The sequence below is a fragment of the Buceros rhinoceros genome, unplaced genomic scaffold, assembly GCF_000710305.1.
Source record: "Buceros rhinoceros silvestris isolate BGI_N320 unplaced genomic scaffold, ASM71030v1 scaffold11582, whole genome shotgun sequence".
NCBI lineage: Eukaryota > Metazoa > Chordata > Aves > Bucerotiformes > Bucerotidae > Buceros > Buceros rhinoceros.
Window position 1 is genome coordinate 25,237 of NW_010399496.1, and position 14,092 is coordinate 39,328.

The following is a 14,092-nucleotide window of genomic DNA, read 5'->3' on the forward strand; positions in this document are numbered from 1 at the left end:
CCATATGTATTTAGAGAAAACGACAGAGAAGCTTCTTCTCTATGTTTTATTTTTACAAAAGTTCATTCCTTCTCATCCAAAAAGTTTAGAAAGCTGAAAGACACCTTTCCTATATACAACACTACTTCTAAAAGCAAGTAACTGAAAATCATTAAAAAATGTAAACCTGAATTTAATTTGCAGTCACTTGCCTTTTGAAGCTCTTAAAGAGAGTAATGCTTGCAGGTCTGCATTGTAAGCTCCTGAATTTGCTCCTCTTTTTCAGCCCTGACTGCTGAGGCAGCGTTTGCAGCAGGGCAGTAAAAGTCAAGCCTAGCATTTCTGCATTGCTGAGCAGCCACGAAAAAGTGATCAAGTGAATTAATCCATTTAAGTGCAATTATCACTTGCCACTTGTTAATAAAACAGTAAAAGAGAAAAAAAGAGGCTGGATTTAAGAGAGCCTCAAGATCCAAACATTGCCCTGTCCAAGTATATATTGTATTTCACAACTGAGCTGTTCAACTACTCCCCATCCAATATCCATAAATAGGACACAGTCAAACTAGCAGGTAACTTTGCTCTGTGGCTCTTACTACAGGTTTTTAAGATTTCTAATTGTTACTGATTTAGAGATCACAGGCAAACTGTTCCCCATCTTTCACATGGGACATACAAAATAATTCGGTTTCATTAATTTCTTTTCCCCTCATAATTTTTATATGCTGCATTTGAAATTTAGCAATACAATTTCAGACTCAAAGCTACACTGAGATGGGCCTGAATCTGCTCTCACCTACAGACATTGGAGTTCACATCTAGGACCAGAATGAAACATTAGCCACCAGAAAAGGCTACAATAACTCTACCAGACAAAACAAAATATTTTTTTAATGCATGGACTAACAAGAGCAGCTTGCTACATCTCATTTCTTTTCAAATGAAAACCAAACTGAATTTTAGAAAAACAACTTTTGTACATCAGTTTCAGCTTAGACGAAAAATTAGTGAAAATGGTAACAAATTCTTTTAAAATATCCCTCTCAAAAAAAAAAGTGGATTAATAAGCATAGCAGTTTAGTGCAAGGATAACAGTTTAAATTAGAATAAACTTAAATCAGACATCTACAGAGGTTAAACATGTAAGTATAAAACAGCCATAGGCAGTGTTTTTCAATGCTATTGTATGCCAGCCAATAAATGACAGCCCTCTGATATGGCCCCCATCCTCACACACACTATCTGCATCAATCCCGACAGCATCTCAACACCCATGTAGTTCCAATAAGGCCCTGAGAGAGCATACAGATCCCCTCAACCCTGTACTTTTGTCCTTTAAGAGTTTATTTTTCTAATCATGAGAAATTCAGGTTTACAGAATTGATATCTTTTACGTGGTTGCTTTTACAGTTTGCTGACAAACACGAACGTAGACAGACTTGTAAAACAGCAGTTCAGCAGAGAGGGGGAAGGGGGGCAGCAGGGAGGGGGCAGGGACAAAACACAACAGTATGGGAAAGTTTTTCACCAGCTACGGTAAGATGCCTTCTATACACACACATGCCAAACGAAAAAAAATCATCAAATAAGTCAAAACAACCTAATATAGAAAACTAATTACTACCAGCAGGAGGGACATTAGAGAGCTAAGGAAAGTAAGTGAATAGAAGCAGCAGTAATACCAGTTTCTATCAGCAAGATAAAAAGAAGTGCATTACTAAATGTGCTTATTTACTTATTCTAATGACATGGTAGTAAAAGAGCTCAAACTAACTTGAAAGGCGTCTATTTTAGATTTACCAGAGTTGCCAGAATTTGGAAATACTCCTGAGAAATAAGACTACGTTACATCATTAAGGGAGCTGTTATGTTTGAGCACCATATATTGTGGACAAGTAACAAAGAGATTTGCAAAAATTAGTAAGGTTACACAAAAATGTTCATTTGCTTCAAAACTCTCTAATTACATATGGTGCTGGCTAACTAAGCATAAAACAAGTCCAGAAGAAAAAAAGTGCTGCATCACATCAGCTTTGTTCGATATTGAATCATTCACTGACCTATCATATCACTTGCTACATCCCATTTGACATAAGAGGTAAAGCATAGAATTAAAATTAACAGATAAATAATGCATAAGTAAACTTGATTAGTTTTCTTATTAAAAACATCACTCTAAATGAGAGGAGGTGCTAGAAGACAATACAGTTTGTACACTGCTTTCCCATGAGCTGCTGAATGGTCTGATGTGATAAATTTGCATAGTCTGAAGCACACAAAGAGCTGATTAATTGAAACCCTTACAATGCTTCTAGAAGCAGCTATTGTAAAACAATAACCATAGGAACTTTACAAAATACACATGGCTGAATGAGTCAAGAGCTTAATAAAATGTGTGTTCAGGATACACTATTTGAAAACAGAATTAGAGAATTTTTATTCTGTGCCATAAAACGCTAAATCACCCTAATTTCAGAGGTTCATTTGAAGATTTACTGAAAAGGTCAGAAGGTTACCTGTTTGCTGCCTGAGATAAAAAAATGCTGTAATTTTCTTAAGACAACAAGCCAAGCAGTGGTTTTGTTAAAAATGAACAGAAAAAATGGTATGAGAAGTTTTAATGGCATTCTGACATCTCATTTTCTCATATTCAACTTCCGAAGATAAAAATAAGGTAAGGAACTCCCACCTTCTCTGATGCCTAATAACTACTCACCATCCCACATTCCTGCAGTCGATAACAGCAAATTCTTTTTAATGCCCCTTCAGCCACTTAATTCCTATAAACCCACTGATGTTTTATTAGAGATAAAGTTCCAAGTCTGACTTGTAACATGGGGGAAAATGACACAAGTAGCCATTTAAAACTAACATCTCACTTTACATGTTCTGCTTACACGTACTGTACAAGCGCCCATTAAAAGGAGAAAGATAAGTTGTTCTCAACCATGAAGTTAGGCAAGCAGAAGGCAGATGCTCAAATTAGGAAAAATTCTAAAAAGTAAGCAAGGTCAGACTTTGGTAGGTAAGCGGTATTGTCATGAAGTTTATGTAGTTGATAATGCTGTGAATGGATTTTGTTTTGACACTAAAGAACATGGTTCATTTAGGAAAACAAAGACCATCTTTCATGAATTTAAACTTGCTTCCTTGTCTTTAGAGTTGTTTAAGTGCAGATACTTCAGAAAGGTTTAATCCTTTATCTTAGATCTTCAGCTATTAAGAAGCTTCTGTTTGCCAGTTCAAACAATCTCTTGCTTAAATACAGTTTTTCCACTCCTCAGGAATACTGTTCAGTATTGCTTAGTTCTGTGATCTACAGGACCTTTGTTGGAGGTGTTAATCCTTTTTCACATGAGAGACTGAGAAATGTTCTTTCAGAGAAGTGATATATTGCTTTTTTTCACATCAAAGGAGCCCAACTTTTTCCTCATTGTGACTTGTAGCAAAGCAAGAGGAAATCTGGAAATATAATAATTTAGTTTGTATGGATCTCAGATGAAGTTCCTTTAGCTTAACAATCCTTTAGCCTTCCGTGCTTTGAAAAGTGACCTTGCTTTAAGAATGCAAGATTAAAAAACCAAAATAATTAACTGAAGAAGTTTCATTATCCTTCTGGAAGGTACTTGTTTATTTGTAAACAGTAGAAGCTTAGAAATGAGGTTTTATATTCTGTATGGCCAGTCCCAGTCCCACAGATTTGATTGCAACATCCCGTTTGAACATGAATATTAAAAGAGAGTAGAATATCTGCATTTCAGAACACAACATGATAGCCTCATTTGTCTTTTTTCTTCTCTCCATATACTTCTTTTGTTGACAGGTCTTGAAGAACAGACTAGCTTTTATAGGGAATTTGGAAGAAGTGTACTTAAAACACAGACTTGCATGGGTGTCGTGGACAGGCCAGAAGTGGTGAGTGGTGACCCTTGCCAATACTGTGTTGACTTGTGAGAGGACATAAAGAAGGCAGCAGATACAGAGGCAGTGGCACAGATCTATATTATTACAGAGGCCTACAAAATCTACCTACATATTTAATGAAGGGCTCTTCTGTAACAAAAGGCTAAACCCGGTTTATGAGATTTAATCTGTTGTATTCCAGACATTTTTGATTCTCCTACTCTGCTTCCTCTCCTTCCCAGCAACAAAATACTGCTTTAAACTACAAAACAATTTTTAATACAGGTAAAAGCCCATAAAAAAAAAAAAACTTGAGAATTGTTTGTGCAACCTCTTATTTTGAACATATTTAACTGCTTTAAAACTACTACTACAATTCCATGAAATCAAATCTCATTTTCATGCATTCCTTCTAGAAAATAAAAATACTTCACAGAAAGATTGACAATATAGAGAGAAATACGTTTTCTCTCCTTCTCATTGAATCAAGGTACTTGTTAGTTTAAGCTCATCACAGATTTAAATGGCTCTGTGATGGGTTTAAAGCTAACATTCACAAATTAAACCTGAAGTGGTAATCGCCTGCATTCAGACAAAGATGAGAGAATTAATTCAGGGCTAATTAAAAATTCTCTCAATGGAAAATGTTAAACTGTTAGTATTATGGTTTCTGTTTCACAATTGTCTATATTCCTCTGTTATGACTGATCCTTCCCCAGTTTCATATCAGAGAAGGATGATACTAGTTGTATTTTTAAACTGCTAGCAAAGGAGACTTCCCCCCTCCTTTTCATGACTTTTCTCCAGTTCCATATCCTCTGTAATCTAACATTAATATGAGTACCTGGTTCCTTGCTGTATACTGAAGCTGCAGAACAGTGAACTCCACTGTTCTTGCCAGTACTTTTTTCCTTGATATCTATCTAACACATGTATCATCTCCACTATGCACATTTCTCCCTTTTTTCCGTTTACGGTAACATCTTTTCCCATAATGTACTACAAGCGAGTGAACTGAGAGGTTTACTTCCTGGAAGGGTATGTATCCTCATAGAATGTAATAATTTACAATATGATCATTTCCCCAATCACAAGAGATTACTACAGATTAATGCACAGCTAACAAGGACACGCCTAAAAACTCTGTAACACAACTGTTGCAATGTTCCTACTCACAGGTCCAAAACCAAGCTGAAAGGGACACGCGCTATTCTGAATAATTGATGGTTTTGACTTATTGTACGTTCAAAGCACAGATACACAATCAGTCATTCTAACATGATGCAATACCAGCCATAATTATGGGCATCATTGCAGTTCCCTATGGCACTTAGAACGTTGTTTTTCATTATCAAGGGATTTCCACAGGTATTTTACTTTGGAAATAAAAAATTACTAACTTTCTGTGGCTTTGGGGATATTAAGATACCACCAGATTCCAACACCGTGTGTATTAGTTGTTTCTGTATTTGACCATGAATATCAGAGTTTGATGATCAGCAAAAGAACTTGTGAGATGTCTGCCCTTCAAGACCTCGAAAACAAGCTTGCTCTAGACTGTGAGATGCCTTACGTGCATTTAGCAGTATGAAAGGCCCTCTGCTCCCTTACGCCGTTTTGCAGCCTGCCTGACACAATTCTGTTTCCTTGTCATTCTTCCACCTTTTCTCCTCTGATGGTTCTAGATTTGTAGAGCATCTTTTTTCTTGATTTTCAGAAAGGTATTACAATCAGTTCCACTCAAATTGTGTTCACCCAACTATTTCAATAGCTGCATATCAATGGCCCAAACCAGGAGAAAAATCTTGCCTGCTAAAATTTTTCATGCAAATGTCCATAAATATGGATGTACTGCATTGACTGTATTCCATAGAAAACACGCAGAATTTGAGGCAACATCTGGTGACAACTGACATTATCATCAACTACTGCTTTTGGTACCCATTTCATCTCTTTTGATTGACAGCCTTGCTCTAGGTACATGTCCTGATCATCAAATCTGAAGACTACAGAAACAAGCGATAAGCACTGATGCTTAGCTCTGCATCTCATGACAGGGACGCAGGCTTTCACTTCAGTTGCACCTCATTGCCACTGACACTTACATACTTCCATTGCCTCAGAGGGTCATAAAGGACCTCAAGTTTGACTTCAGGCTACACATGTGAGTAAAGAAGCAAACAGTGGCATCTTACTTGTGCCTGGGGTCCATTTGTAAGCAGCTGCTCTTCATACCTCTTCCAATCCCACAGGCACTCAATATGCCAGAGGAGAGTCTGTTTAAGCTTCATTTAACAGAGCTCTAGAGCTGGATACTGCCTGAGTACTTGTGATATTTGTGGCAGTTTCATTGCTTTTCACTGTCTCAGATCTACATACAGCTCTCTGCTGACTGACTCCAGGGCATATTTGCCCAGAGAGTTCTCTAGTTCTGCTCCAAGAATACAGGATGTGAATCAGCACAAGGTCAAACCCAACATAATGCTGGGATTAGAGTAGGACCGTGTCACTAAGTGCTGAAAGAGACACTTACAGGGAGCTCCTCCTAGCAAAAAGCACTGCACTCTCCCATGTGTCTTCTGACAAAGAAAGCAATGCTCATGAAAGGCCAGAGGATGGCCTGAGTCACTTTTTTTTGCCATTAAGGTCAAAGGGAGTCCACTGCTTTTTTCAACAGATATGGAAACGTGCATTTGATTTTCATCTTACTATTAACACTAGAGAGCTATGTGTCACCAAGCAGCTTCCTAGTAGATACCCATTTTCAGTTTCTGATTTGAAGATCCAGATGAACCCTAGATCATGTCCCAGGTATCTTTTAAAAACAGCTTCCCTTTCTTTCCTGTCTCTGCTATTGCACTCCTAGTTGCATTCCTGATTTACTTTCCTTTTACCATCACCAGCTACCTATCTGCAGTCTTGTCGTCAGAGCAATATATCTGCACACATGACTTGCAGACATCCCATTCTATCCCTGGTCTTTTTTGTGCATACAGAATAGGCCCTTTCACTTGCTCCTCCAATCTCCCTCTTAATAATCCATTGACATCCAAGGCATCACCTAAAACTAAATTCACACTTGGAAAACCAAACGACCAAGGCTCAAACCCCTGTTTTTGTTAAAAAAGGGCAGCTACTGTATTTTTCAGATTCGTAAGTCAACAGAGAGTTGTGTTGTCAATTCCTCTCCTCAGTTCCAGAAACATCATTGCTAAATTAGATGAACTTAAACCAAAAGAAAAGGGATATAGTCTTCTACCACTGCATTCATAAAAGATCTGAACCAATCAATGGAAATATGCATGATGATATTATACATGTATAGTAGGCATACCCAAAATGCATTTATTTTTGTTAAATACATAACTTACCTTTCTGCCCATGCCGACTGCTAAATTTATCTCCTATTTCTGGACGTCTAGTTTGCCTCAATAACATTTTGATCAAGAAAGCATCCTCTGCATTTGATGAAATCATTACTTTTTCAATATAAGAATCAGTTGCACCTTTGTAGCTAGTACAAGAAGACAAAACATAAGTTTTACATCTATGAACCAAACACAAGTTACAAAAAAGTATCTGCGTATTGATAAGCTTCCAGTCAAACTGTAGCCTTCATGGAACTTGTACATGGGAGGCCAAAGGAGCAAAGATTATATAGAGAGATTTACAGAGTATGCTATGTTTTTGGAAAAGAAAAGGCTTAAGAGATACAAAAGAAACAAAGGGAGAATTAAGACGGACTTGTAAGGAACAAGGTATATTTTTTTGTTATGTGGACTCTTGATGGAAAAAAGATTCCTCATGTATTGCAGATATCTCGATCTTCAGTTAAATAAATGAAAGTCAAATAGAGACTCGTAGTTGAAGAAGGGAGTTTAAGGAATATACCATGAGTATTTAAGAACAAAATTAAAGCATAATACCCTGACTGAAACTATGCATCAGGTGCAGGTGTGGAAATGAACCAAGGGCAAAAGACAGTATGAGGTACAAAGAGAGATGAACTCTAGAGTCTGAGAGATGCAGACATTTTGGAAGAAGAGGTAAAAAAAGAAAAAGAAAAAAAGGTAGGAATGACAGAACAGGGAGGAAATTATTCTGGTACTAGCATTTTTCCATATATTGTAGAATGAGGGTAGAACAGATTTTAATACCTTATTTAGGAGGTTATTTTGTCTCATTGTTCAGGTAGCTGAGATGGTCAAACTACGACGCCTAAGGCCAGAGCCCTGGCTCCATGTCTGTCAGGATTACTGCTTTCCTCTTGATAACTACAGTGTTCCCTCACTTCTTTCCTAATATCTTGTACGAGTAAACCTAGAGATTTCCATCGGTTATAAAACACACAGAAGTGCAGCAAAGCTAATGCTGCCTTTCTGACCTAGGCGCCAGTTGTTTGCCTTGGTCTCTGCTAATTTACCAAACTGTCAAGGTTATTCATGACAACACCATGAAAAACCCTTCATTCTTTAATTATTTATATATTTAATGGAAAATATTCATCTCAACCTCAGAGGTTCTCTCCTGTTCTTTCAGGACAGGACAGAAAAACCTCTTATTGACTGTCCTTTCCCATTCACTGGTGCCTTCGTAAAGAATGTCTAATTGGAGTGGTCAGAATGAGCTGTCAGCCTCTCAGATAGGAAGGCCTCCATCTCCTGGCCTCTTGTCTGGCAAAGTGAAGGCTGAGCAATAGTGAGCATTGGCCATTTTCTGTGGGAGCTGGTATGGAGCAGATGTGCCCTCTCACTAAGTACACGTGTTCTCTGCCCTCCTGCTCAACCTGCTTTTCTCCTGTTCCTCCATCGCTTCATGCATGAGTGAGTCCTCTCCCCTTTACCACTGTTTTCCTTTCTACTTAGTTTCCCCTGGGAAACCTCAATTCCTCTCTATACCTACATCTTCAGGAGGGTTCCTCCTTCTCTTTGCAATTCCAGAGTTCCAGGTGTCAGAATCTAACTTAGTAATTTCAGGCACTGGGCATTTTTCAAAATAATCTACACTCTGAAAAACACTGTGAAAAATCAAGACCTAGAGAACTAGGTCTAAATTGCAGAGAGAAGTTTACTCCTTTGACTTCTCTAGAATTGCATATTTTCTCAGATACCTTTCCTCTGTGTGCCCTCCCTAACTATAAAGTTATGATGCAACGTACGTTACTGGCACATCTTTGTACTGTGGCTGCTGTGGCACGCTGCTTCCTTCCAGGGGTGTCTGGGTCACAGTTGGCATAGATTTGTTCACGAGGACTTGCTTATTTTCTACTTTTTCACCTACAAAGAACAAGAAAAAAAAGCATCATGAAAATGTATCTGGCTACCTGCTAGAAATACATTTGAAGCTTTAAAAAAAGGTAAACTGGAAGACAAACTGGGAGAAACATGTCTAGGATGTATGCCCTGTTATTTAATTAAACATTTCACAGTAAGCGAATCATTAAACTAGCTTTTTTTTGGTAAAGCAAAACAGAACAGCTTCCATGCTGGGGGCGCTATGAGAATAACAGTTCAACATACCGTGGATCTAAAGAATACATAAAAGCATCTGAAGTTATCTGCCATAAGTATGGTGAAAATTAACAAGTGACACTCTAACTGACAAATTTCAGAAATTCACACCTAAATTTGGGACATAACATCACTTCTGCAATAAGTTGTGCAAGACTACTTTCAGCCTCTCTTTGCAATAACTTTTTCCTATTGCTCCTGGTCTCACTCATCAGCTCTTTTCTCCTCCATTCCCTTATCCTGCCCTTCACATAGAAACCCAGATCAGTAGCATGCCCAATGATCCTGACATGCATCAAGTATCTGCCTATCACCTCCTCCATAAAATTACACTGAACTTCAGCCTATGTCTCTTTCCTGTCCACATAAGCTATTTCAAAGAAGCTTCTACCTACATGCTGAGAACAGTCTCAGTCTGGAGTCCACCCCAGTCCTGTCTATCCTAATACTTCAGAAGATTTTTGCCTTTTTTTTTTTAAATTAACTTTGAAAGCTCCACTGTGATGTGTTAAAGAGCAAAAGTGACCCATTGTGTTACTCTAACGGAATTAAGTTTAGTGTCTTTTACAGCACCCTTCTTATTAGATCTCAACAGATCTATTAAGCCATTTTCTAATTGATGGATGACAGTATGGGAGGATTCTTTTGCAAATTTGTTTTCACTGGAAAGTTACACAACTATCATCTTAACTAAATGTAGATGTATTTATTTTCTTACCTCTCTCCAAACATATCTGTAAAGAGTTAAAAACACAAGGTTTTTACTTCCTCAAACAACTGCATTTACAGACAGCACGCTAGGAGGTTCTGACATAGGAAACCAAAGTAATAAGGAATCTATCCTTAAAAAAACCCAACAGAACATATGGAAGACAACAGTAAAAACCACAGTACTAAACAAAGTTTGCCAGTTTGGGGATAGAAGAATACATGTTCTAATGCTTCAGTAGATTCACTCTGTTAATGACTCGCTCTTCTACTTAAATATAAAGCTCCCTTTTCTCATGCACAAAAACACCCCCAATGACTGGTACCACACTGCTTTCAGAAACGAACATTTTAAAATTTTCTATCACAATACTATCACCTTAAAAAAAAAATTACACTAAGTAGGAAAGAAGGTGCACAAGAAATTAAAATAACATTAATTTCTACCTCAGATTATGAACTTGCCATGTAGTTTGACGTACCTGGAGAGCAGATACCATCAGCATCTAAAATTTCATGGCGCCAGATTGGTTTACGGGTAGCTGCATCCAACATCGGACCCATAACTTTATCAAAAGTCTGGTTTGTGTAACGCTTCAGTGTACACTTGGCATTCTTATATACAAGACACCTTCCAAAACCTAAAATGTAACACAAACTCATCTGCCTAGGAGTTCAAAGATTCTTTATAACATATCATCAGAATAAAACAAGAATGCTGATCCACTTGATGAGCTACAGAATAAATTTTTTTAAATTACATTATTAATTGTCTTGAATATGCATAACTTTGTACATGAATACCTAGTAGCTCAGAAGTTAAAAATCAGATCATGCATGCTGCTTTTTCTTAGATTTTGGACTACGGTCTAATTCTTAACTTGTCCTAATCTGCTGCTATACCTCTGCGCGCGCGCACACACACACACACACCATTTCTCTTACCTTTGGTGGTCCAGAGAGAGACATAAAACAGAAGAATAGACTGTAACTGGATGAGAACAGCACCTCTTCCTTTCGGGAGTTGTAAGAAACCTGAACTTTTACTCATGTTTGTGGTTGACACAAGCTAGCCTACCAGTGAAGTATCAATTGAGTGTTTCCTATAATCATCCCATCATGCACTTTTCCCCCCCAGATAAAAGAATTCTGAATTACATATAAAATACATATAAAATATAAACCTATTATAAAATAGGTTTGGGTTTTAGATGAGAAAGTAGCATCTCTGGAATTTCCCTCCAGGTACAGAAACTAGCCACAATACTAAACACTTTTGTCACATTTAGAATTACAGACAGCCAAGAGCAAGGCTTTCTAATAATCTTACATTATTTTAGTTCATTTGAAAGATGGTTGCGACCACATACAGTACATCTGTATCTTTAGATTATGTCAAGTAAGTCCTGACAAGCACCACAGCTCTCCCTCTAAATGTTACCAGTCTACCAGAAAAGAAAACATTCACTTTTAAATCATGCCTGTTGTTGTTTTAGAAAAGGAGGCATAAATTGAATGCGGCAGACATTAATGCCAAAGATACATGTCTAGGAATACTATCATTGCTGCCTAGCAACTAGGAGGAAGGGAGTGTGTGGGGGAATAAAGTGTTAGAAGAATCTGATTTTGGCCTCCCAAAACTAAAACCAATTTGATCACACTGCACTATGTTTTCTCTCAAGAGAATTTATTTAGAAGAGACTAAGTTTTCAGGCAATTCTCCTCCCATCAGCATTAACATAAAGCACTGAAGAACTGTGGGAAAAGTGAGACGAGCTAGACCGGCACAAACATATGTCTCATTTAATTATCTTCTATTTGGTGTTTATGTACTTTTAGTTAAAACACATTACACTACATAGATTTTTTTTTTAAAGAAAGTACGTCATTAATTTATCTCTGAATAAACAGTATTTTGCTTTAGACATTACTATTATTTTCTCTCAGATAGTAGGCAATACTGCTATTGCTACCTCAGAACATCAAGTTCACTATGACACAAACTGCCACATGATTCATCCCTTTTCCAAACACATTCAGAAATCTGATTTCACCTATTGCTTTTGTTACTGGTGAAATAATGAGACCCTTCTGGTATTAATGAGCAGAGGTTTAGATACCCATCTAAAAAGCAAGCCCAACAGAACAGATTATCTAATACATTCTCTATGTATTTTTGAAAAGGGACCATTTACACTTTTTTATTTGAGGTCAAAAGTTAGCCATTTTTGTATAATATCCATACTCAGAAGTTTATTCACGTTGGCAACTTCACCGCACTACTGCAAGCGTGGACTTACAACCATTATTCATGCAGAAAACAATCAAAAGCATTCAAATCAGTTTTGGAATCCATTTCTTAAATGGAAATGTGCTGTTCATAACTGCAGTAGGAGCTACTGTAGGGTAACGCCACGAGACAAGTTTACTAAAACACGTATTAGAACACGAACTAGAGAAGTTGGAAAGAATTGATGGTTCTTACCTCTATCCAAAGAGGCCTTGTTTAAGACAAGAGCATCTTCGATATCGTAACCACTGTAGCTCATCACAGCAACTGTGGCATTCTGTCCAGCAGGCAGTTTCTCAAAATCAATCAGTTCAATTGTTTTTGTTTTTACCATTGGCTTCTGTGGATAGGCTAGAAGATACATAAGAGTATCTATCCTGTTTCTTTGATTGTACCCAATAGTACCTGTATGTAAAAGAAAAACAAAAGTGTGTAAATATTAGTGAGTTTCCTAGAAATGTTTTGGCTAAAAACTTAACAAAATGCAAATTAACTAAAACCACAAACTGAGGAATTTACTCTAATAATAGAATGACTTCAAGAAAAAAAGGAAAAAACCCGTAAAAGAGACCAAACCAAAACACCTTTACATTATTACATTTAAATAAAGATTTAAGTGGCTTCTTAATTCAAGCTTTCAGAAAAAATAATTTATTATTTCTTATACAGGGAAAATCTAAGCATCAAGAACAGCAACAAAAGAAGTCAAAGTTAGGTCCCATATGACTGAATGCAAATAAGTTTTCTTTTTTAATCACAACACTGAATAAAACTGTAAGTATGAAGTTTGCTTTTATCGTTCTAATAGCCATAGGTTTATGGAGAGCTGAACTTATGTTCCATAGTCCTGATACAAAATTTCATGAGAATCAATAGAAAGTCTCCCATTGAGTCCAAGACGCACTGTGGATCAAGCACTGCATCTTCCACATCATATTTCCTTCCTTTTCTGGGCAATAATTAGTTCAACAGCAGCCTGTGTTAGAATGTCACAAAGCATGAACAAAGCATACAGTCAGCAGCAGTCAAGACTGATTTACTTTCCGAAATTAGAGGTGTCATTGCTAGAAAGACTACAGTAGAAGCTCACTCACAATATATTTGTCTTTTCACATTAAATTAATTTTAAATTTACGGTTCAGAATTCAATCCTTTGTATAGACCTCCCAGCTTGAGACTGAAAGTTTTGGCCCCATCCCATCAGACTGCCAAAGTTGTCTTCTGAAATCTGAGGAAAAAATAATTAACACCCAGCAGGGAAACATAAACCGTTGTGTAGCAGAACAAAAGTTAAGGTAATCGTTTGTTATTAGAGTTTGCTGTACCAGGACTATGCTATGTCTCTAAGCAATTAAGAAATTATAGTCTGAAAAGTTCAGGTTTTAAAGCTTTAAGTGCTAAATATTCTGCAGTACTTGTGCTTAGGAGGTAGAAGTCTTTCAAAAGCTTTTCTTTTTCTCTTGCAATTTCAGAGGCTGGCTGCTTTCAGGGGAAGGTCAAAGCGGCCAGTGTATAATGAAAACTTCACGTAGCCAGAACAGAGCACAGCTAAACACAAATCTACTCTTAGTGGAGGACAGCTTCATGTTTTATATGCATCTACTTGCAACTTCCACATGCCTGCATTTAAATAAAATGCCTAGAAAATCAAATATCTAAACCCAGGCAGCATCATGGGCATTTCCAAAGACTTATCCTCTCC

At 37.2% G+C, this 14,092-nt stretch overlaps 1 protein-coding gene across 1 annotated transcript in view; it reads right to left on the minus strand.

The window, feature by feature from the left end:
* The window catches only part of LOC104489350 (DNA-directed RNA polymerase III subunit RPC2-like), a gene marked incomplete at its 5' end in the record, with an annotated part of 29,368 nt that extends 16,573 nt beyond the window's left edge, over window positions 1-12,795 (minus strand). The window contains 4 exons of the mRNA XM_010131502.1: window positions 7,254-7,396; window positions 9,041-9,158; window positions 10,583-10,741; window positions 12,586-12,795. Of these exons, the coding sequence (XP_010129804.1) occupies window positions 7,254-7,396; window positions 9,041-9,158; window positions 10,583-10,741; window positions 12,586-12,795 (630 nt within the window). The remainder of the gene's footprint in view (window positions 1-7,253; window positions 7,397-9,040; window positions 9,159-10,582; window positions 10,742-12,585) is intronic.
* Between the last annotated feature and the right edge of the window lie 1,297 nt (window positions 12,796-14,092).